The sequence below is a fragment of the Pteropus medius genome, unplaced genomic scaffold, assembly GCF_902729225.1.
Source record: "Pteropus medius unplaced genomic scaffold, Ma_sr-lr_union100, whole genome shotgun sequence".
Lineage (NCBI taxonomy): Eukaryota > Metazoa > Chordata > Mammalia > Chiroptera > Pteropodidae > Pteropus > Pteropus medius.
In genome coordinates this window covers 440,254-465,254 of record NW_024352000.1, presented here as the reverse complement: position 1 = coordinate 465,254, position 25,001 = coordinate 440,254, and the positions used below count along the sequence as shown (strand labels likewise).

The 25,001-nt window shown below is 51.1% G+C and overlaps 1 protein-coding gene across 1 annotated transcript; it reads right to left on the bottom strand.

Moving 5' to 3' along the window:
* Positions 1-56: 56 nt before the first annotated feature.
* ZNF507 (zinc finger protein 507) lies at positions 57-22,197 on the bottom strand. The gene is made up of 6 exons (XM_039846536.1): positions 22,045-22,197; positions 13,772-15,858; positions 12,837-12,954; positions 9,170-9,284; positions 4,509-4,643; positions 57-4,394 (listed from the first exon to the last, which is right to left on the bottom strand). Exons 2-6 carry the CDS (start codon positions 15,854-15,856, stop codon positions 4,082-4,084), a joined length of 2,766 nt encoding a protein of 921 aa, XP_039702470.1. The 5' UTR covers positions 15,857-15,858; positions 22,045-22,197; the 3' UTR covers positions 57-4,081.
* Positions 22,198-25,001: the final 2,804 nt, after the last annotated feature.

The following is a 25,001-nucleotide window of genomic DNA, read 5'->3' as shown; positions in this document are numbered from 1 at the left end:
CACACGTGTAACTTCAAATCCTCTGGTAGCGACGTCACAAAAATGAACAGGTGAAGTTAATTTTAATATTTTATTTAACCCAAAATATCATTTCAACACGTCAATATAAAAAAATTATTAATGAGATACTTCACGATTTTTGTGCCAAGTCTTTGTGTGTTGCAGACTTACAGCCCACGCGTCACGTTTCCAGCGGCCCCCAGGCTGCACCCTGTGTCCTGGGCCTGCCGTGCTGGGGTTTGGTTCTTGAAAATCAGGGGTATAGTTATGTTACCCCAGGGAGACAGGACCAGGGGTTACAGCTTGGCCTCAGACACTTGAGGTGACATGGCCTGGAATGCTAGGGCGCGGACGGACAGCCAGGCAATGTTGGCTTCGCTTGCCAATGCAACAGGTCGATGTGGGGGAGCATCTGACGGAGGCCACGACACGCCCAGGCGTGACCAATCGTGCACCCCTGGCCCCCGATAGAGTGCTAGTTGTCATGAGCCCAGCTCGTCCTTAGCACTGTGACCATATAGAATTTAAAGCTTATAAGGCTGTGATCTGGAAGCTAAAATGAAAAACTGTGTAGCCCGAAGCTTCAGACTAAGACTGCAGTTTTGAAGCGATTAAAGCAATCTAAAGGCATTTTCGGATATCCTGCGCCACAGGGCTCGATGCTCGTCATCGGCAGCAGTTCAACGGTGGGCCGAGGGTCAGCGTAAGCCTTTGCGTAAGAATGGATACATTACCTTGTTGTTAATAAAACTTAGAGGCAGGTGTTTTTAACAAAAGATTTATTACCAAAATACAGTATTAAAATCAATACATGACCAACTCCTATAAAGCAAAATAAATTACTATAACTCTGCACAGTACTCGCAAAGGTACTTCAAGCAGCACTGTGGACTCCTGTCACTGCTGAGCAGGCCACCGCTGTACCCTGGACACGGCCCTAGAGCCCTGGGCTGTGAGGCCTGCAGCTCCGTGTGCAGGATAATTTTACAAAATGCAAACCATCCTATTTGTAGGATACAGTGTTGGAATTAACTGGCGTCTTCACATGTCAGTGTTCCAGAAAGTTTTATACTTTGGCTATAGAAGCAATGCCATAGTGTTACACAATACTTATTTCTTAAAAAAATACACGTATTCATGTCCATGGATATCAAACTCAAATTTCTATTAAATATATTTCATAGAATATTACTTAGAGCACCTTGCTGTACAATAAAAAAAGATTAAATAAGTGTCTATGAAAACTAAAACTGCAACACGTCTCGATAGAGAAGCCTGCTTGTCTCTGTCAAGCCCAGTACGCTGTGGACGACACGACGTAAACATGGGTGCCTGCCACCCGCTTCGTGAGAAAAGACAGAGGAAACAATGAGGCCACCAGCTGCTACCTCAAATAGATGACAGATCTAGAACAAAGGCTTTATAAGCGTCACTGCAGTGCACTGCCTGGACACAGAACTTAAAAGTCTCGCAATCGACTGGAATACAGGCATGGGGCTGTCAGAGCACTGGGGACACTCACCATATTCTGGATGGTCAGAGAAAGAGAAAGTGACGTAGCCCCAAAATGTGTTATTGATACTGGCCAGGATGCACCACCGTCCCCTTCCCCGCCATGGCCTTATCCAGGCGGTTTCTCTGAAAAACTAGTTTCACTATCCAGTCGGAATTTTAAGTGGTCAGAGTGGAAAACCAATACTACGAGCTTTGTACGGGAAAAGATCTAGTGCCAGGAAATAAAATGTTACTCCTATGAAGAAATCCGTCCTGATTAGCTCCACACCTCTCTCTTCCACAATTAAAATTGCGTATTTAGTTTTCATTACTACTTTGTTCTCGGTAGAGACACTGCTAGTGTGAGGCTCGCCAGACGGCGGCTTGGGAAGGTACCGGGCGGCCCTGCTGTCTGGCCTCTCCTGCAGGGCCAGGAGGAAGCTTCGAGGATGTCCTAGGCCAGAATCCGATGGACGTTTAAAGACTTGGAACTGCTGGGTTAGTCTTCCCTCCAATGAGCTAGGGAAATTTTAAATCCATGATTCCGAATAGAAATTTAGGTAATGATCAATGGAAGTGGTTTAAGGAAATGAAGACTGATCATTTAAAAAAATTCACCATTGAAATTTTTGGCATTTTTTTGGTTATTAGTATTTTCCAAATGGTTACATCAAATTAAAGCTAAGGAAAATTTATAAGATAAAATTCTTCTAAGGTTAATTTTCAGAATAATATATTTATGAAGAAATACTGAGTCGTGGCTACCAGCGATGAAAGAAATGACTGAGTGGCAACAATATAAGTGATAATAATGGAACCATTTAAAATATTTTATTTGAATTTGAAATAAAATATAATTGTTTTAATTCTAAAAACAGGAGAAAACGAATATAGGTCCACATGCAGTGGATTTGGGGATTATAATTTACTATATAAAATTCACTTTATCTTTTTAAAAAACCACATATCAAAAATGGATTGACTTTCATAAATAAATTAAAGCTACCTAAAGAGCTACAGAACTACAATCGATTCTGTTTAAATATCATCATGAAAATGCGACCAAAAAAACAGACAAGGTTCCCAGATGCCTGGCCCCTTCAATGGTTCCCGAAGCAGCCTTGAACGTGTCCGCCCCTTCGCCTCACACCTGGACTCTGGAAGAGCTGTCTTTCCTGCACGCGTCTACGAAGTATCCCATTCAAACCTGCTCTGTGTTGGGAAGCTAGTTCAGAAAGAGCACCATGGGGGGCGGGGAGGGGCGCACAGGCCCCACGTCTGACTTGTGGGCAGAACTTACTTCAATGAAAAGATGCATGAATAAATGACCGCACTACAAAAGCCAGAAAAACAAACCCTGTTCTTTTCACGCTTAGAAATGTTAGGACACAAAACGTGTAATTAACGAGGAGAATCCATCTATTTCATGGCACTTGTCGTCGGGGCTCCGGACGTCCTATTGCACGGAATGGAACCTCCTGGATAGAGAAAAGCTCGCAGACTCGCCAAATGCTGTTGTTCCTACAAGTTTTATGAACAGCCTGGATTCCCACTGTGCTTGAGCCACGTCTGGTTCACCCTTTCTGCTACGTGGGACTTCATAAGACTCCGAGGAGTATGATCTCAATGGCAGTGCTCGCTTCCGGGGGCTTCTGAATCTCACCCCCTCCCTCAAATGGTTTCTAGTTAAGAGTTTACACGATTCCCAGGGTCTGGTGATCACACGCACGTTTTCCTACATCGTGGCTTCCACGGACCCCCAGATGGAAGGCTAATTCAGGAGGGTCGGGAGCCTGTTTAGCTAGACAACCGGGGGGACCTCCGAGAGGTAACTGCACTGCGCTGTTACATGCTTCTCCATCCTGGGATGGGGGCTGAGTCTGGTGGGAATTCACCTGTTTCCTCCTGTGCCCACATGAAAGTCACCGTGAACGCACGACGATCACTTACTCCTTCAGCACCTCTTTACAATCTAGATTTGGATACAGAGGTCTCTTTTCTTTTTTAAGGAGTAAAGCGATATATCTCATGTTGAGCATATGGTTAACGCCTATCAATTCTGAGAAAGATTTAGATAGATCATTTCAAAGCCCCCTTCCCCTTGTCGACTGCTGGTGCCACTGAAAACCCCCAGGGAGTTGCGTCCCACTTGCCCCAGGAGGCCCGTCACGTCAGAGCTGGCACGTCAGAACTGAGAGGAAGAAGAGCAAGCTCTGCTTTAGATCGTGACACGTCCCTAACAGCACGTTTCAGCAGAGCTCCCGAAACACTCTTCACTGCCCTGCGTGCACCGCCACACTGTGGGAAGCCCGAGTAAGAAATACACTCCACACTAAGACGAGGCGACAGCGCTGACACAGGGTCACACCTTTGCCTCCTCGGCCGCTCCCCCTTGCTTGACGCACCTGAATGTTATCACTGCGTGTCCACTTGGAATCCCTCTTACTACACCCCAAATTTGGTTCCACAGTCACGGCTGTCATTTCCCTCAAAATCGCACCGAGCTCCTGTGTCCGGGCGGTCACCGGACAGCGCCCGCCCGGCGGGACCGCGGTGTGGCGGGGCCCCGCTGGGGTCTGGGCCGCGTTCAGAGGCGCGTCGCGTCCTTGCTCAGGATGATGCTGACGATCTCGCCCTCGTGCTCCTTCATGTGGCCCAGCAGGTTCTCTTTGCTGGTGGATTCGAAGCCACAAATGCAGCAGCAGAAGAGCAGCACGCAGTACTCCGCGCCGGCGGGGGCCGCGCCGGGGCCCCTCCCGGCGCCGGGCTCCTCGTGCTCGCCGGCAGCCTGGGCCGTGGGCTCGGAGGGCGACGCCCCGTCGTCCGGGCTTTCGGCGACAGGGTCGCCTCGCTCGTCACTGCTGCTCTGCAGCGTCCTTGCGGGGGATTTCCCTAGAACTCTTAAAAACCAAACAGAAAACACCAAACCTTGAGCTGGCAAGAACGCAGGACTAGCACGAGTAACCCTGCCTTTAAGGGACTCGTACCGACAGGGGAGGGGCGGGAACAGATACCTGCCGCTCTGCGAAATCGCATCGTTAATGGCCTTGTTCACTTGCTCGTAGTTATAGTTTTGGTCACTCGCATGCTTCCACATATGCGACTTCAGAGAAGGAGGGTGGCTGCACACGTACCCACACAAAGAGCACCTGGAAGGTAGGCGTGAGGGGAGTCAGACCCATGCTGTCACTTCGGTCACTACAACGATCCTGCCACAATCGTAAATTCCTTCTCCTGATGCCGTGTTAGACATCGTGTCTCACTGACTCCAAGGTGTCCCTGATTCTAGGCACGTGATGCTTTCATGTGGACATCTATGAGCCAGAACATCCTAGAATGGACATTCCGGGGACAGTGAAATAGTGTTTCCAACTTACAAAGAATTGATGAATCGACAAATATCCCAAGTACTTCAGCTATTAACAGTTCTTAGAAAGACTGCTAATACAGTAACTACGAAGTCTGTGCTCTGAATTATTTAACTCTGCCCACAAAGACAAATGCACAAAATCAACCCTCCACACCGTTTAAGAAAGCAAAACGTAATTAAGTGATTTTCAACATGAACTATGTACTTATTTTTAGATCCACAGAAATTGGAAATAGTTCTGAAAAGCTTCAACACTTTAGATTTCACAAATAAAACATAATCAATAATCGCTGAAAGCCCATTCAAATGAAAACTCGTCTCACACAGCCGGGTGCACTGGTAACGTGTGAACGGAGTGCTTATTAACTCTTTCAGGCACTGTCGGGCTGGTGCCCTCTCAGGCGTCCAGTAACTCCTTCGCGGACACTGTCACCGGATGAACCGCCACCAGTACTCGATTCGCTAACACCCACACCGCGGACCCTCGAGCTGGGGCTGGGACCTGGAGCCCCGCCCCCGAGCCGCCTGGTCCAGGGTCGTGGTGGTCTGTGTATTCTGTGTGCTTTGCCAAACGCACCGTGTCACGCACCCGCCGCACATGCCACGCTGAGCAATCTCCCTCAGAGCCTCTGCTCCTTATACCACCCCCCACCCCACCCCACCCCACCCCCGTGACCCCTGGCAACCACTGATCTTTAATGTGTCCACAGCTGTGCCTTTTCCAGAGGGTCACAGAGTTGAAAGCATATAGCACGTGGCCTTTTCAGATGGCGTCTGTCATCACTGAGTCGTGTGTGTTTAAGGTCCCTCCATGTCCCTTTGTGGCTCAAGAACTCTTACTGCTGTGCGGCCCTCTGCCGTCTGGACGGGCCACAGTGTGTTCATCTGTTACCCGCTGAAGGGCAGCTAGCTGCTCCCGAGTCTGGGCGACTCTGAACAAAGCTGCTCTGAACATTGGGCGCGGATTTTTGTGTGGACGTAAGTTTTTGTCATTTGGGAAAAAAAAATTTTTTTTAAAGACATTTTTGTTAAATATTTAATTACAAATCTACCAAATCAGGTGAGTTATCTGAATGCTTCTGCACGACGAGAAGCACGGGCCGCGTGACGACGTGCGAGCAAGCGAGGCGACTCCTCACCCGACAAAGCTTCGCCCTACGACAGACACGGCATGGCGCCCTTTTATCACGTGTCCTGAGGCTTCAGGTCCAAGGCCGGCAAAGCGTATTTTTCATTTAAGGACATACTGGGTATTTTGGGCTGGGTATGATAAGTCAACGGACGCCCCCAGTCAGCCCTCATACTTCAGGAAGTGAAGGCACAGTGACACCTGGCCACCTTATCTCAAATGCCACAGGCTTATAGAAGCAGTGCCAGCGCATGGAGAAGAATGGGCCACACAGGTGACAGTCGGCACCGAGTCACGCCTGCGTGCCCGGGGCTGTGCCGAGCGCCTCCGGTCCAAAGCCTGCCACTTCCCTCCTCACCACGTCCTCCCGCCGCCCCTCCGCGTGGGAGACGCAGCAGCCCGAGGAAGCTGGTGCTGGGCCACGTGCCTGGGGGAACTCGAACCGCGGGTCCAACTAACCCCGGGCCGTGCGGTACCCAACAGTTCCGAGCGGAACTTTTTGGGAGGCTGGGTCGGCGGCAGCTGGTGTGTGGTTCGCACAGGCTGCTCCTCCGCGAGGCGCTGGGAGCACAGGGATGGCCGGGGCCCTTCACCGCTCCCCGTCCTAGCACGGCCGTGGAAGGCAGCTCCGTCCTCCGACCGCATGACTCCATGAGGTTTCTGGGGTGACCGCATGGAGTCATGAGCAGAGGAAGGAGACCAGGCCCTTCAAGGCACCAGTAACAAGCTGGGAGCTTGGGACATAAAATCTCATTCAGTCCTCACAAAGCTTCACGCACGAGGCGGTACCCCCAGCTTTATCTGGGGAGGGAGGCTGAGCTCGCGATACTGTCCCCAAGGTCCCCCAGCTGGGCACAGGAGTACGGCCCAGGCCTGAGACTAAGCATACGTCTCCCCAAGTCGCTGGTTGCCTCCAAGGGAGTATGGAGACCTCAGCTTGGCAGAACTGCTGCTTGGGAACAGCATCTCTCCTACACAAACACTCAGGACAATCCCGGTGACAAAGTGCGAGAGTGAACAAATTTGGAAACAACACACTGAGACCTCTCTGAGGTGACAAGAAGAGGATTCTTGGGGACGTTGCCCACCGGAAGGAAGACCCTGGGACCACTGTCTGACTCCGAGTCGGGACGTATTTGAAGAGCATATGAAACACAACCCCCAAGACACCGAGAGCTACTGGAACGCGTCTCCGAGCTGTGAGACCTCCCTCCACAGAACCAACACCAACCACGAGACTCTCCCGCGAATGTCGTGTCGTCCATTTGAGCATTCGCTTGTTCGTCGTGCGTCTGTAAGCTTCATGATGGCTGGAATGGTCTCTTTTTTATTATGACTATAGTCAAAGAGTCTAACACAGCTTCTGAAACATAATATTTGCTCAATAAATGTTTCTCAATGGATTTGAATGAAGTCTGATTCTGAACCCAAGGGATGTTATTTAACTCTTACCCAGATCACTTGAATTTGAAAATGTCATCCAATTTAAAAATACACTCAAAATAAAAAGGCAAAAATTCCTCCTCATATCAGATACACTAGTGTCCCGTTTCCATCATGTTCCCCTAAATACTTTGCAATGTAAATCATGAATGACACAACACGTTAAATACCATTTACCACTTGTCATCTACAATTTATGACACTGAGTCGCTGCTAATAATGGTTAATGACCTTCATTACACTTGGGGGAAAAAACTTTCTTAGGGATCCTAGTTTTAAAAATAAAAAAGCTGTGGTACATACACACAGTGGACTGCTAGCCGGCCATACACGAGATGAGACAGTGCCACTTGCAGCAACACGGATGCGTCCCGAGGGTGTTACAGACCAGGTGGAGCGAGTCCGATGGAAAAAACCAGAAAGCGTATAATCTCACTCATGTGCAACGAGTGAAAAAAGAAACAAATGAACAAACAAAACAAGAACCAATTCGCAGGCACAGACATCAGACGGGTGGGTAGAGACGGACGGGGTGGCGACAGTGACATGTTCCGCAGCGACGGGAACTGGACTCTGGCGCTGAGCACGCCAGTGTGTGGACGTGGGATTGTATGTCACAGACCGGAAACTTACACAACGTTCTCAACCAATATTACTGCAATTAAAAAGAAAAAACTAGAAAAATGCCATTTTTATACCAATCTACTCCATAACCAAATGAATGATTCCATATCAGTAACAAGCTAAATGTTTTCCTCCAGGAACAAACAAACAAGCGAACGAATCAAACAGAGACAAGAGGCAAGGTCGAGCACCTTCCACGGAGCGACAAGACTCTGCAAATGGATGTTGTCTGGAGTGAGTGTAAGTAAGTCTGCTGGTTAGCAAACGCAGCACAGACTGACAGTTAAAACCATATACAAAGAGAGCCTCGTTATGAGATCAAGCGGTGGCACTGAACGGCCAGCCTGTCAGGTTCCTACTGAGATATTAACACGGTAACTTTCCCGCACTCACCTGTCACACCTAGAAAACCCGACAGACTTAAAACAGGAGATGCGTTTTGACGAAAGGTTAAGAGTTCATGCCTGTGGCCTAGCACTCCGTCATGGTGACCAACTTAGCTCAGAGTGGGAACCATGGCCACAAGGAGACCAAACTGCTCTGTGGCAGCTGGACGAACTCTATATAAACAACACTTTTATTTGCAAGAGGCAAAATTTATTCAAAAAGTAATGATTTACATTGATCAGCCTATTCTGACGAACTGAGGAATGCTTATAGTTTTTGAAAACACGTATGAGAATTGGCTTCTGTGAGTAATCAACTAAATGACCTTATTTTACACACAATACATTAATCTTCAAAAATAGAATCTTTCACAGGGAATTTTATTGCTTTTAAATTTTAAGGAGCTTCTGCTGGAATACTGAGTACTTAGCTGCCAAGTTACTGAAAGGTATTCGAAGCGCCGAAGACCGCTATGACAATTTGCATGAAACTGACAGACACGAACATCTTCCTGTATTTCAGCTAGACAAAATATCTATGGTCCTAAAACTTAAGCTTAAAATTCATATTTTTAAATAAACTAAACAACACTCATGAAACCAGTAACTGAAAGCGATATGAGTTTTTAATTACTTCTAACTTGGTTTAATTACTAATAAGTTTGTCTTTTACTATCGAACACTCTAATACAAGCGGCAGAACTCCAGGGCCATTCCACTTACCTGTACGGCTTATCAGAGTTGTGGATTCGTCTGTGGTTTCTGACACCGACGTACGTCGTGCTGGTATAATCGCACACGTCACATCTGTACTGTTTCTGGATGGAAGACTTATTCTCTAGACAAGGCATTTCAGAGTTTTAGCGACATGCTTTGCTTAGGTTCAAATGGCATCATTTACATTCCATCGTAAATGAATCTTTAAACCACACAGCGTTAACATTTCAATCAAGGCTTTCTAACTGTCTAATAACAATAAATTTAAATATGGCTTTACAGCTTCTCCTGCATCTGGACTTTCAGCTGATAGAAACTGGACATCATCTATCTGTGGACACAAATACACTGGGTTGCTTTCCACATAACCTTGCACAAAACTCTAAAGTAATAAACTGGATGTCAGCTGCCCTGCTGACTGTGTAGCAGCTGAATTAGCCACAGATATATCGTGAATCTAAAAGATGTTAGCCTAATAAATACTGGCTATATCACCTTAAGGAAATGATTTGCCAACAAGTGACATTTAATACCATGATCCAATACTATAAAGTATGGCTACAAAGCATAGATAACAAACTCAGTATGAGAAAGCTAACGCTCCATCTGTGGGTTTTCTCTGGAACCATCGGCTGGCAATGCGGCAGTGGAGGGAGAAGCAATGTTATTAAGTGCCACATAATGCTGCGTAATTGCGTCTAGCAGCCTGACGGGTCCCAATGACAAAGATTCTAAGAATGTGACGATCAGCTCTCTGAAGCCAGGGAGACTGGGCCCAGCGGAAACAGGCTGCCTGCAACGGCAAGCTTGGGACAGCATAGCTGGATGCTGTGGCCACGGAGAACGCTCCTGAGGACAGTCGTGGCTTTGTGTGCCCCGTCAGCACCCAGTGCCCGGGCACGTCAGAGCCTGTGGGCTGGGCAGCCAGAAGCACAGCAGGCATGAGGGCAGAAGGGCAGAGACGAGGAAGCTTAGGGAGCGCAGCACGACCCAGCACTATAGGTGAGGCTGGCGGCACGAAAGAATACCAACAACGGAGTTTTAACAAAACGAAGAAAACCCTGAAGGTAAATTTAAGCTTTCTAAAACTGAAATTTTCTTTTGCTAATAACTGCTCCCGCCAGGCGGGACTAACTGTCTCAATTTCCTGGTGTAAATCTATAACGTTAATATATACACTAATCATAATTATAACCTAACTATTACTCGTAATTGGTAGGTTAAAAACTTGGACTTGATTATAAGTGGCAGTGTTCCAAATACAGTTTAAAAAAACCTGAAAAAAAGGAAGTGTGAATACTGGATAATGGTTTTGTGTGAGAAACATTGCAGATCAATGACAACTAATAAAAAATGACAGATGGTAAGACTTAGCGTAGCACAGGATGAGAGCCTGAGCCACCTCAAGCAACTGTCCTTAACAGAAGGAGCACCGGACTTAAAGTTCAGACTCGGGCTCAGTCCTCACTCACACTCAGTGCTGGTGTGACCGCAGGCCCATCAGGCCAGCTCGTGAGGACTGTTTCTCATCTAGGAAATGGATGTGCTAGACCCTCCCCGCATGTCCTGTGAGCCCAGAAGTGATCTGTGCTTCCCTCCACTGCAGTCTGTGCGGCCCTGTGCTCGTGTGTGAAGTCTGACGTGTCACCAGAGGAGACGCCCTGAGGGCGGGTGGGACCTGCCCGCTGTGTTTGCAGTGAACCCCCCGAGCCTGGCACGTTGCAGGTTTGCAATAAAGAACAAGTGATTTAAACCTCGCGCGGACGTGCCACAGCAAAGTGCTGTGACGTTCGCCAACACACCCAGCTCTCTGGTCCCCAGGCAGTGCTGCCGTCACTGTCCTCTCAGCACCCAGCTCAGTCCCCAGCTCAAGGCGGGCACTCCGTGCCCCTGGCAGACGCGTGCCCAAGCACCGCCACCCTGGCCATCTGTGCTATGGCACCATCTCCCCTCTTAAGTCAGTTTACTAAATGGTTAAAAAAATTTCGACAAACAGGAATTATTTTTATCTTCGTTGTGAGCTAAAAGCTTCTTTGGCGTGACAACCAGAATTTGAAAGCGCATCTGCTTCTCCAGTAGGTGGCTGGGCCTAAACGGTTTTGTTTGCTTTTACAGAATCGCCCCCAACGCCTGCTTTTATTTTAACCCATCACGTTTCCACATCCCTGCTGAGGGACTAAAGCATTAAAGCATTTGCTACCTTTGGACTGTAAATCCTAAAGAAGGAATAAATTATGTCCTGCCCTTGACTCGATAAAGCGTCAGCGTAGGTGTAAGTTCACAGGAGGCCACCCGCAACCTGAATTGTCACAGCGCCATGAAAGAGTCAGCACGTGCCGTCAAACCCATGCACTGAACCCGCGGAAGCAGGAGGACCCAGAGCAAAGACGCTGCAGAACGGAATGCAGTGCAGACTGGCGCTGCGAGGCTCGAACTGCTCATTTTCATTTCGAGCTGACGTTTTACTTTTTCATTAAAACTGTAGGTTTCGATCTGTTAGCCCACATGGACAGTTTTAAGTGATCGCTTTTGAAGTCAGTGCTAGAAGAGACGCCCTCCAGCGCCGCCACCGCACTGCAGGTGGCATCCCCCAACCAGGGCGCACGTGACTCCTTCACCAGGGACTCACGGTCCAAAGGTAGCGAATGCTTTTATGCCTCCCTCAGAGGGGACGCGGAAACTCGACGAGTTAAAATAAAAGCAGGCATTCGGGGCGATTCTGTAAAAGCAAACAGAGCCGTTTAGGCCCAGCCATCTACCGGAGAAGCAGATGCTCTGTCATAAACTCCTTTTGTTCGGGACATTTTTACCGGGCTGACATCTGCTTGACAAGCGATTTTGGTGCCTACTGTCGTGTCGAATCAGTTCTTTCAGAAACATTCTAGAATCAGTTATGCTTTCTGGGGTATAATTTAATGAACATTACGGTAAAACATTTTACTCTGCAGTTGTTTCTAACTTTAATTCTTAGGAAATCTAAAAAGAAAAGTCACCCCAATGTTTTATTTCCCATAAACGCTACACACCACACTTGAGACGTTTCAAGCGCATCGATTTAAGCAAGCCGATACAAGGCAGCACAGCTTGTCACGCCTTATCCCCAATTCCCCGGATGTGGCATCCGCCTTCTCAGGGAACTCTAATTAAATCTTCGATTCTAACATTCCTATTAGCAGGAACGTGGCTGACTCGTACCTAACTGGTATGTGCAAAGACTTGGTGGTGGCGTTTTTAAATAATGCAGATGAGACTGGCAGTCACACTTGGTTGAGAATGGGATCACAGCGGGAAGCCTCAGTCAGGGCTTGAGGTGGGGCTGCCATTTGCCAGCTGTGCTGGCACTGGGGGAAGGCGAGCAGGCTTTGTTTCTATGCTGCGACTTCCCTGGCCTGCTGGCATTGCCACCTAAGGGATCTCCTGTACTTGGCCCTTAGAGGACAGCACACGTTTCAACGTAGTGCCTACCTACACAGTTGAAGCTGAATATTTACAAATGCGGGATTCATTTCGTACTCAGAATTTCCTTGGGGACAGAGATGAGAAGCGCTCACTCACAGTGTAAGTTAGGAGAGAATACACACAGCTTTAGTCCTGAAGGTCACCCACGTGACAGCTAAGGGCATGGTTCAGTTCATGTGCTAGTCAGTGCAGCCTGTATAAAAACGCCACATACCTTCCTGAACACACTTCTCATCAGCTGTGTCACTGGATGCTCTTGGCTCACTGCGACTCGCCATTGACAAGGTGTCTGGAAGGCTGTGTTGCTCTCTCTCGTGGTTCCTCAGCTGACTCTAAAAAATTGAGAGAAATTCAAACGCGGTTTTCAAAGACTACACTTGCACAGCCGCCAGGAGGCCGCAGGAGGAGGAGCCAACTGCTTTCGAGGCTGGGTACCTAGGCCACTTCATCGACACTTTAAAACTGAAGGTGCTAAAAAGCGGCACATCTGACAGTTCCTGGGAAGAAGCATGCTAGGGAAGCCACGACCTCATCAAAAAGGCAGGGAGCCACCACTGTCCCGCGGGGTCTCCACATGTGGCGTGTGCGTGCTTCTGAACCACTGACAGTCTGAGCAGACTGCTCACAGCGCCTCAGCGTGTCCACGGCGACGAGTCCAGCACTGACAGTGGCCTTGTGACCCGCCTCCCAACACCAACTAAGCATGTCCGAGAGACCTGGCTGGGCTGAGCCTCCGTCAGCCACCCCCAAGTCAAGAGCAAGCAGCAAAGCAGCCTAAGTCACTGTGGGTGACTGTGTAACGGCTGCAGTGAGTGATCTGCATTTCAGGACCGTGAAAATGAATAATAGATATTTTTCGCATTGCTGACGTGTGCACATGCACGATGTCCCCCACTGCACGTTCCCTTGTAATGAATTCCCGCACACTCTGAAATCCACACACTTCCAAAGACGTAAAGCGAAGAACTAGACTACGAAAGCAGTAGCCACAGAGGCCGTCGGGGAGGTGGCGGGCTAGGGGAATCTCGATGCCCCCAACTTCAGCCCCGACCTGCACGCCCGCTTGTCTGGACCCTGGGCAAACTGACAGCCCTCCCCGGCCCTGCTCTGAGACCCTACGGTCGCTGGGTGAGCCGACGCAGGGCTCACCTTGCAGAGGAAAGACTCGGCACACCGTCTGCACTGGTAGGCCCTGGTTTTGCAGTGGTGGATCATGTGGCTCTCCAAGTCTTTGCTGTCGTCCGCGACGTGCTCGCAGATGGGACACTGGTAGGGCTGCCTCTGCCGATGGAGCCGCAGGTGCTGCTTGATGTAGCCCTTGTTGCCACTCGCGTAGTGACACAGGCGGCAGCGGTAGGGCCGCTCTGCGTCCGGGATGTACTCCACGACGCTGCTTCCCGGCACGCTGGCCTCGCCATGCGGCTGGCACTGGGCGTTGTCCTGCAGCTCCTTCAAGATGTCATCGTCCGAAGCGTTCTGGTCAGTCCGTTCCCTCAGCTTCTCGATCACAGTGAGCAGGGACATGCTGATGCCCGTCTTGGCCTGCCCGTCCGACAGCTCCTGCCGGCCCCCCGGGAGAGCTACCAAGGCAGAGCTGCTTTGGTTAAACCCTGCCAATCCGTTCGAGTTGTTTTTGAGTGGCGACATCATTTTAGAATATGCGGCCAGTGTACTGTCTACTTGCCTTTGGCCGGTGTCTGGATCTAGGAGGTTTATGTCGCCGTAATGCCCGAGGCTGGCTCTCGTGAGCTCCGCAGCTCGGATGGGCATGGTGACCAGTGCTTCTGCGGCTAACGAGTGCAGGCGAAGGGACTCGGAATTCGTTCTCCTCCGGCCGGGGGGCGCGTTCTCATCGGGAGCCAGGCCCGGGTACCCGAGCTCACTGTCGGTCTTCTCCGCACGGCTCCAGCCTATGATCAGCCCCCCGATGTCGACAGTGCATTTGTCGGCCCCGCAGGCTTCCCCCGTCCCCTCGTCCCCGGCCCGGGCTTCTGGCGGGCTCAGCTGCTTCGCCTCTTCGATCTCGGCGCTCACGAGGAAGCTCCTCTGGGAGAGGCCTTCTTCAGCACTCGGCAGACGCTCCACTATCACGTTAACGTGGCCTTTCGTGTTGGGGCCACTGCTGATGATCTTCTGTGCCGACGACAGCAGGCTGTCGGCCACCAGCATCTCCTCCGCATCAGAGGTCGCCTCGAGTGTCTCCTCCGCGTCAGGGTCCAGGGCCACGGACCGTCTGGGGCCAGCACCCTCATCCGCGCTCTGTCTGGGAGGGGACGCGGAGGGTGACGGCTCTGAGCTGCAGATCTGCACCTGCACCGACGGCCCGTTCTGCACCCGCAGCGCGCTGTCCCCGATGGCGATGACGACCGCATCGACCGTGTCGACCCCTCCGGCTGAGGTGGCCGCCGGAGAAGCCAGCAAGCCCAGGGGTTCATTCTCGTTTTCGAATATGGGGTAGGAGCAGCCGACCTCTCCGGCGTGCTTCCACGCGTGGGTCTTGAGCATGCGCTGCTGGCCGCACGTGTAGCTGCAGAAGAGGCACCGGTACACGCCGTACTGCTCGTACGCGTACCACTGGCCCCTGCCCGCTCCCGGCGTGGCTGCGGCCGGGACAGCTGGGGTGCCGGGCCTGGGCTCACCGTGTCTTTCTGGGGGGCTTGCGCACGGCTGGGCCTCGGCTGGGGCCTGACAGCTGGCCTCGCTGCCGTGGTCACTGACCACGTGAGCCTCCAGCTCCTCCTGGCTCTTCGACGTGAGGTGGCACTCTGAGCACATCAGGATCACTTCGTGCTGCTGGCCGTGCTGCTTGATGTGGTCCTTCAACACAGGGAACGACGCCGACAGAAACTTGCAAAGGCTGCACTGGTAGGACATCGCCGTCCCCTCGCTCTGGGCGGGAGAGTGGGGCGTGAGAGACGCCTGCGACACCTCGGCCCTTCCGGCAGTGGGCGGTGGGGCGACTTTCGCTGGAAGCTCGCAGGGCTCTTGGGAGTCAGGAGAACATGTCGCCGCACTCGAGCGTGAGCGCTTTTTCCCAATTAGAAGACATTTTTGTGACTTTTCATGTTCCACTATCTTGCTTAACTTCTGGATGACATGGATTAAGGGATCTGTTCTGGCTTTTCTTTGTTCATCGATTTCCAACGATGAACCGATGACGGTTTCAGCAGCCAACAGCGCCTCCTGCTCCCCGACGTCTGGCGCCAACACGGCAACACCGCTGCTCTCCTCCATACCTGGAAGGGTGACGGAGAACAGAGACAGGGCAGGTCACAGGGGGCTGCGGCACGCGTCGCGCGTTAGCTAGCCTGCGTGTTTCCTACCCGGGCCCGGGGACTCGCGTCGTTCACGACTTCCCCTTGGAGCGCCACCTCCTATCGGGATGGATGGCGGGGAGCCTCCCACCCTCCACTTCTTCCTCTGGAAAAGACGAACCACCTGCAACCCCTTTCTCCCCGACGTCCTCGCCCCCGACAGCTCGTGCTCTTTCACACGACTGACTGAAGGGACACAGCTATTCCCTGGGTGCCGCCTCCAGTCACCATGACATCCATGCTGTGGGGCCAGCACACGACTGATACGACTTCGTACCCCAAATAGAACTCTAGTTTTTACTGAAACCATCAATTTGTTTCTTCTCTACAGATCTCTGAAATTACAAAAATATAGTCATTAACCTATTGTAAAGCGCAGCGAATCCTGAGAAGCGCTATGGAGATGAAACCACATGAAGGCGACAATCCAGTTCCCTCTTCCACTTCCTCTGGTTTCTCTTCAAGAAGAGAAACCGCAAACTATGCTGTGGTTTTTTCCAGAGGTCACATTAGTGGTCAACTATCACTCAGTCACACTTATGTGTATTTATTTTTTTCTGAAAGGGAAAAGGGCATCAAAGAAGGAAGCAGCAGACATGCTGGTTGTGTTCCAGGTCCCAGTGCACACAGAGCCCTTGGAAAGGTCTCTGCGGGTGCCGGGGTGTGACACAGCCAGGGACGCCACCGCACACACGGTACTTGTAATACCTTTCAACCTAAATCTCAAATATTCTACTTCCTGGCAGAGCTTTTATTTACATTTCTTTTGGCTTCAAGTGAGATTAACTTGTTGACTTGGGTCACATTTTTAAGTTTCTGCTTTTTTCCAGCAGCAAGTTCTGCTTTTCGGCATCTGAGCTGCATCTTGGACTCTCGCTCGGGACATCTGGTAAATGCCAGCTGTTTTCGTGGCACCAGAGGCAGAGCAAAGGCCGCACTGTGCTGAAAGCGCAGTCGCAGGCTGCAGTCCCACTCAGGTCCACACGCCCTGCCCCCTAGGCGGCCCTGCCGTCATCGCACCACACTCCCGCCGGTCCCCCAGCCCCGCTTCCCGGCACACTGACGTCCTCTGCTGGGGTCCACGAACGCTCCTCTAGTCCCACTCGGCCCCTCCTCCACATGACCGCACACATGGCAGGGGACCATGCAGGACAAGCAGCCCAGCTACAAGGCCAGTGGCCCTTTAGCCATTCTCTCCCCATTCCACCTGAGGGTAATACCTCCTAACAGATGACAGATGCCCCTCGACGTACGATGGGGACATCCAGATAAACCCATCAGTTAGGCAATGTTGAAAATGCTCTTCCCAGTACCCTGTAGAGTATGGGTCGTCACCCTCATGATCGCGTGGCCACCGCTGTCCAGAACCACGAAACCATCACCCCGCACAGGGCTGGGCTGGGGAAGGGTCAACCTGGGGATTCACAGGACGGTTTCTACTGTAAGCGTGTCGCATTCGCACAACGCGAGTCGCAGACTGCGTCGGGCCGGCCTGCAGTCCCTTTCCATCCTTCTTAAGCTGGAATTACGTCCTCTGCTGGGGTAAATCTCTGCACGCGACCTGGTGTCACGGAACAGGGGACTGGTGGAGAACAATGTTTCTTTAGAAAAACCCATTCTGACTTTCTAGGTCACCTTATTGCTTGAGAACTCCGCACTGTCAGACCAAGCGACTACCACTTTGCCTACAGGGCCCTCCACTTAAAGCTTTGTTCTGACCAGGTCGGCTGTCAAACACAAATCAGGCAAATAACAGGTAACTGCAGACAGCCGTGAGCATTCACTTTCCTGCACAAGACCCGCTGCTCGGCTGCACTTCTACGGCGTCCTTCCCCACGAAAGGTGACCTCCATGTAGGCAGACCGCTACCTGGAGACTGACAAGCGACTGTTTGCTCATCAGACGTTGTACACCCACAAGATCACCAGGTGGCTCATGCTGTCCTTCTCGCTTCATGACAAGACAGCGGGGAGGCAGAGCGGGGTCAAAAGCTCCCTGTGGATAGTTCGGTGTGCACCTTAAAAAGAACGCGAGGGCGAGGAGAGGTCCGCCCCATGGCAGGAGGGAGGCCGACGCCACGCGGCAGGGCCGGTGGTCTGCAGCAGACGCCCAATCCCGAGCATCTGGGGAAACGCACAGCAATGGCAGCTACGAAACAGACATGACAACACAAAATCCGCCAAGAAACACCTGAAAAACCAGTCTGGGTACAGATGGCCAAAATCTACACACAAGTCTTAGTAAAACAAAAGTCTCTGTTGAACGGACTGGATAAACAGCTCATAATAAAGGGTACACAGACAGGGAGTTAAGTTGACCTTAAGGCCAAGTCTTCACAGATTTTCACAAAAATTTCACTTAGGCCACCAGTGTGCATATTTATAGGACTAAGCATCAAATGAAGTAAAATTTATTTGAATAAAAGAGATGAAAGCAAGGAGTACGAATACAATCCCAGTGGCTCAATAAGAAGGGCCGTATGGATTATGACAATTTGCATACTATGCATGGCCTCCAAGAGATCAATGTCAATGCAACTTAAAAAAATTACCATGGTGGGAGGTGCAGGCAGAGAAAGAGGGTGAAGTGAGATCGGCAAAATTTGTAACTGGAGTGATGAGAACCTAGGAGTTTATTATGTAATTCTTTCTACTTGTAGAAATGCTTAATTTTCTAAAGTAAAAATTGCGGAAAAAAATTCTTAGGTGCAAGGCACTAAGCCCAGTAGCAAGAAGAATGAAACGTATTTAAAATTTACATCAGCCACAGTTTAAAAATGAGTTGTGAAGAACAGATTTAGAAGTTAAAGCGAATTAACAGCTTTAAACAACGCAACGGCACACCAGGTAGAGTCAACGAGTGAATCCTAACAGAGGCTCAAGCTCTTCTTGTCCGCGAAGGTGAGCAGAGACTCCTTGAAGACCTTAAGACGTAGCTGAGCATGCCAGGTGTCATCCGTTTGCGCCTCTAGGCTCACTGTCCCCTCCCCTCCACTCTGCCCTCTGGTTTCTGGGAGTCATGCCAGTGGGGAGCCCCATCAGGAGCACAGGAGGCAGCAGTGGGATCAAGATGTTCATCTCCTGGTCTCTCTCTCCCACCCAGCGTCACCGTGAACTGGCTGTGTCCCTCGACAGGCCATTCTCTCCAGGCAGGCTGCACTACAAGATGCTCCTGGCTCTAGACCTCTCCCTTCTCCTGAGGCTGCTGCTCCAGGTAACCATGTCACCAGTGGTTCAGCTGCACAAGTCCAACATCTTTACTACGAGGATCTGTGCACCGAGTTATCCAATTTGAGCATGCCGTGTGCTTTCTTGGGGTTCTGCTGACACAAGGGTGAGACTGACAGGGAAAGCAGCTCTAACACCACTGTGTTTTCAGAAATGAGAATGGGCCTGCTACCTAGGGGTAGATGGGACCAGCAGCGCTGGACGGGAAGGCAGGCTGGGAGGAGAAAAGCCAAGAGGCACCAGCAAAGCAGGGGTTTCTTGTCTGCAATCTTTAGATATAACATTAGATCAAATACATCGACTTGTTGCAGATAAATAAAAGCTGTACCCAGAACCAGAAAAGTCCTACCTCATTTCCGCAGTCAGAACCCTTCCTTAGACGACAGTATGCCACAGACAAAGCTTATAATGGACACCTTTGGCAAGAAAAGCGCCAAATTAGCTCAGTTGTCCTTATTTCCTTGTAACTTGCGACGTGGTTTATTTCTCTATCTAATTAGTTCCTTCCAGGTACAGCAGTCAGCATGAAAATTACAGGTAAATCCAAGCGCAGCCTCCGCGAGGGCCCATGGGGCTGGAGGCCACACTTCCCCTGTGCACCCGCGAAGGCTGATCAACACGTCAGAGAACCTTCCCTGTCAGACTAAGGATCTGTTCTTTTCCAACTCGAAAAAATTTGTGCATGGAAATAATGGCAATTCTTCTAGATTATTATAATTCTCAAATACAAAACGTTTATTTTGCTCCAAGCAAAGGCAGGCAGGGGACATAAACTCAGGGGTTCCTCTCCTAAAAGAGCCTCAGTGAACAGTGTGACTTCTGGCAAGTCACTGCTTCTGTGGGTTTTAGATTCCTGAGAGGTAAAACAAGAGAATGGCGCTTGATGAACTTTCAAGTCCCTGAATTATAAACTGTCTAAAAAAATTACCACAGAACTGCTTGTTATTTATAGATTTACTTTACTAACGTTCAGCTATAACTTATTTGAATTAAAATCTTCTCAGCTTAATGTAATTACTCATTGGCACCAAGAAAAAAATTGAGCACAAATGTCCCTAGTATATGAATTTCATAGTATAATTTCTTAGCTGCCATCTAGCCTGAGATAATATTCTGATCTGGCAGCTGCAATTAAGACGTAAGGTCTAACCAATGTTAACCCGTACTCAGACTGCGCATTTACTGCGCCCATAGTGCACCAAGCAGTGCTGGAGAGGAGGCAAGCGGGTTGGAGGGCATTCTTGCTCCTGCGGCTCCCAGCCCAGGGGTCGTGCCTGTGCAGGTGACGTGTCACTCGTCTAATTCCTGGAAACGTGAGCCTACAGATGAGGAACGTGAGGCTCACAGACATAATCTAACAGACGGTTTAAGAACTGGAGTCTGAGCCTACCTGATTCTAAATCTATCCTTTCTCAACATGCCAGTTTCCCTCTTCTTTCTGAGAACAAAAATTTATTAAGTACAGATAGTGAAAAGTGTAACAGCTCCTTACAGCTCCTTGTACCAACATGTGTGTTTGATCTTTGGGATAGGCTAGGTGGATGTTACACAATTTTACAAATAAGGAATCAGCGTTTAAGGGACTTACCCAAGGTTACACGGCTGTTACCTGGCAGAACCAGAGCCTTCCAAATCAATTCCTGAGATTAACACAGTCCTTGGGACCAATCTTCAAAATCCAGTTGTGGCCAGGAACAAAGCATGTAGTACAACCCTCTCTCTTACTTGTTGAAACAAAGTACATTTGGTTTTTTTTTTTTTTGGCAGTGAAAAATTTCTCAATATTCTGTGTCAAAAAGAACTTCAGAGGAACGTTCATGCAATCCAATTATGTGATGCAAATTTACATAACTTAGCTAAGACTTTAGGGTTATACACAGGTCAGGAAAAATTGCTCTGAAAAGCTCCAATAATTGTGTATTTTATGTCTTAGCTTACAATTTACCTAACTGACTCGAAATACTACTGGTTTTACTGATATCACTTTCTAGTACATAAGAAACAATATACTGTATACTGCTATTTTAATATTAACCAAAAATACAGTCTAAAGGGTGATTATGCAAACTTCAAACCGTTCTACAGGCCCAGGGGGCCGAATGGCCGCATGAAAAGACAAGAGTGGACCAACCCAAATACACCCCCCGGTGCCTAGTGTCTTTGCTCCTGGTACCTACACTAGCCAGAACGAAGCGCAAAGATCAACACCTCGTCGACTATGGCTAAGGAAATGCGGTTAAGTTCACTGCCAGGGCAGAAAGAATTCGGTCTTCCCCTGACGTTAATTTTAAACATGACAGTGAGATGAAGGAATAAAGGGCTAGGCTCGCTCTCTCCGTGAACGACGCCACGCAGACACTGAGCCAGAGCGGGGCGCTGCAGAAGAAAGTACAGCACAAACTCAAGGAGGTGACAAATCCAGCAACTGCCTGACACGACGCGCAGGCTGACGGCACACCGCGGCACCTGCACCTGCCGCGACTGCCCTGACTGGCCCCGCCTGGTGACTCGCTCAGCCTTCCACGACCAGGCGCTCCGGGCGCCCCGCGGTCTCGGGAGGTGGGCGCCTGTCCCCGAGGCCGGCTCGCCGACGAGGCTCGCCCGGGCGAGGGCCGCGCCTGTGCGCCTGGGGGGCAGGGGCTGGGCGCCGGGCGCCGAGCAGGTCGGGAAGGGGGGCGGCGGCGGCGCCGCGAGCCCCGGCCCCAGGGCGTGGGCAGAGTCGCGGCGGCGGAGGGGGCGCCGCCTGCGCGGAGCCCCCAGCCGCGGGGCGGCCCCGGCGCGTGGGCGAGCTGCGGCGGGCGCCGGCGCAGGCCGAGGGCAGGGCGCACATGGCCGGCGGCGGCGCCCGCGGCGGGCGGAGGGGCGGCCCCGGGCGTGGTACCTGCGGTCGGCGGCGCCTGCTGCTTCCGCGAGCCTCCTCGGGCCGGCCGGGAGCCCCGCGTGCCCGCGCCCCCGTCCTCGCCCCCGGCACTCTCTCCCCGCTCGCGCCCCGCTTTTCCCTCCTCAGCCGAAGCTCCAAAATGGCGGCGCCGGGGCATGTCACGTGAGCCGCGGGCGGGTCAGGTGACCGAGGGGGCGGGGCGGCGCGCAGGCCCCGCCCACGGGCGCGCGGGGTGGAGGCGCGCGCGCGAGGGTCGCACCTGCCGGGTTGCGGGCTCTCGAGGCCGCCGCGCTGCCCCCGGGGCCGTCTGGGTGGAGCCAGTGTGTATCACCTGGCCTGTCCCCATGTCGCCACGTCCGATGTGCGCCAGCGCTGTCACTCCATCCTCCCCAGCTGGCCTTGTACAGCTGGCGGGCGCTGGCACTCTGCAGCCCTGCGCTTCTGCGTTTGCCACTGCTTCTGGGTGGGCTGCACTCCTGGTGGCTTAGATGCAGAGGTCCCGCCGAGGCGCTGAGCTGGCTCAGGGACAACCGCCTGGGAGATGGAGGATTTTCAGGGGAAGAGCTCATCCGAGGGGCCGCGGGCCAGATCCGGTAGCTTGATCTGGTGACACAACCTCGGTCTGGGGGCACCGTGGTGGTGGTCGTTTGGATCTGTTTCATGACGTACACGCCAGGATCACAGGCAGCCCTGCCAACAGGGTAAAACACGGAGTAAAGCACTGCACTCAGCTTCACTGGGAACGCAGACCGTCGGGGCTCACTGAGAACCACAGCGCCGGATGCCTGGGTCTGGACCTGGCCAGCCGGCCACCAACAGAGGGAGGAGAGTGAAGCCGAAGATCTGGGGGCAGTGATGGGCTGGGCCTGTTCATTGAGATACCTCTGGGGACTTCCAGGTGTGCTTAGAGTCTCTGCGGGAGGCCCTGGTCCCCTCCAGTGGGAGACAACCCCTGTTCAGACGAGTCAGATACAGTGAGTATCTCACGATACAAATTCACCTGAATTTGGGGGTCAGGAAACCTGCAGAGTTAGGATTCTGCTATTCCACAGGACCCTTTGCCAGTTGGACCAAATAGTTAAGAAGGAAAAACAAAGGGTTGAGTAGTTGTTTTCAATAAAAGACTGAGCTGGAGACTAGCATGGAAGGAACAAAAATAATCAAGGACAACCAGAAATACATAAAAGGGAGAAAGCGAGATCAAACAGTTAACGTGCACGTTCCTTTCCTTCCTTTGCCTTTCGCTCCCTGCTTTATAACCCTCCTATGAGAGGCTTTTCGCTAGTAACGTCCATGAATCTGAAGGTTCATGGAACTGAAATTAGAGAATTATTCGATCAGGTGTGAGTGCAGAAGCAAGGCGGAGACGCTCATCTCGGGAACGTGCGGGAATTCTAAAACCGGTGAGAGACGGTGGGCCTTTGAGGTTCCTGTGTAGTCTCCTCTGGGTTCAGCAGCTGTCCCCAACGTCCCCCTTCTAGAGTAAGGTCAGACGGAACTTCCTGGTCCCTTTCCTGTCTCGGAGGTGTGGCCTGGGACTGGGCTGGCTAATGAATCATGTGCGAAGCCACTTCCATCGTGCAGCGTTGAGATGCTCGTGCGGTTTCCTCCAGAGCACTCTCACCCTGCTGGCCGATGACAGGTAAGGTTTGAAATGGTGGTCACACTGTCAGCTACATTGTAGAGTGACAAGGAGGAGCTGAGCCCCCCGCTGAGCCACCCACGATGGATATATGGGGTCAGGGGGTCACTGAGGTTTTGGAGCCGTTTGTACTGCAGCGTGACACAGCCACTGCTGACTGAGACTCCTCTGTTCACCTAGGTAACCGAAAAGGGCAGGACCCACGGGAAGAAACCATTCCAGGTGGATCGGAAAGTTAAAGAAAAGATTAGGACCTCCGGTCCTGAAGACAGCCGGAGTGTACGATGCAGGACGACAGAGGCGACTTAAAAGTCAGTGCAGCAAAACCTCAGCACTTCCCTGTCCTGCGTGAGAGCTCCCAGGAAAGGGCAGTAAACGCTTCCAAGTCACAGGAGTGCGGAGACATTCAGATGTACACTCACCGGACGTCTCGCCGGAACTCTTGCGAGTACCTTCCATTTGCCACAGGATGCTGTTTATCATGGTTTAATTAACCCGTCAGGGTGAGATTTAGTGTCGTGGACGGGAAATTCGCTTACTCACTTCTCTGGCACCTACTCGGTGCTTGTCTCCCGGTAAGTGATGGTCCAGACAACTGAATCCCTGTCTGCGCACATCTCATTATTCCACTTTGGGATGGTCGATTAGTTGATAAGGTTCAAGGTTTCGCTTCTTTTACAAATATCACGTGTCTGGGGCTTCTAACGTGGCCAGGGGGTCTGATGATGCATGGCGTTTGCTCGACAGCTTAGACCAGAGCACTGTTTAAGATTTGATGACACTGAAGGGCAGTGTCGTGAGTTGCCAAGGTGATGATGGGTCGTTAGGTGACTGAGACACCGAACCAGCTGAAACTTGAGGAGATCAACGCGTTCTCAGCGATGACGCTTTTGAAGGACACCTCGTCTTTGGTGTAATAAGATTAGATTAGTTTCCTTCTGAAAGGATTAATCACATAAGTCTCTGGCACAGCACAGAAAATTGGAGAATGCGTGTTAACCTGTACTTCTTTTAGCTGTAATTTTTATCATGACCTTTAAAAAATATGCTTTGAATATCCTGCCTCCAAAAAGGATAGGTTGTGGGAGAGGAGGCAGGGAGGCTAAACGGGACAGAGGGGTGTGGTGGTGTGAGCTGAGAAGACACTCACGAACTGCCCCCCGACTGACCGTGTGGCCCCCGAGAGACCGAGGACAGGCGGGCTCCATCCTCTGGCGTTTTTATCCTGCCTGTAAAATGAGATTTTCAACGTATCTCTTTTTTGAGATTCAGATATCTGGTGTATGGAAATGTGGAGTTTAATTATAGGAGTCCT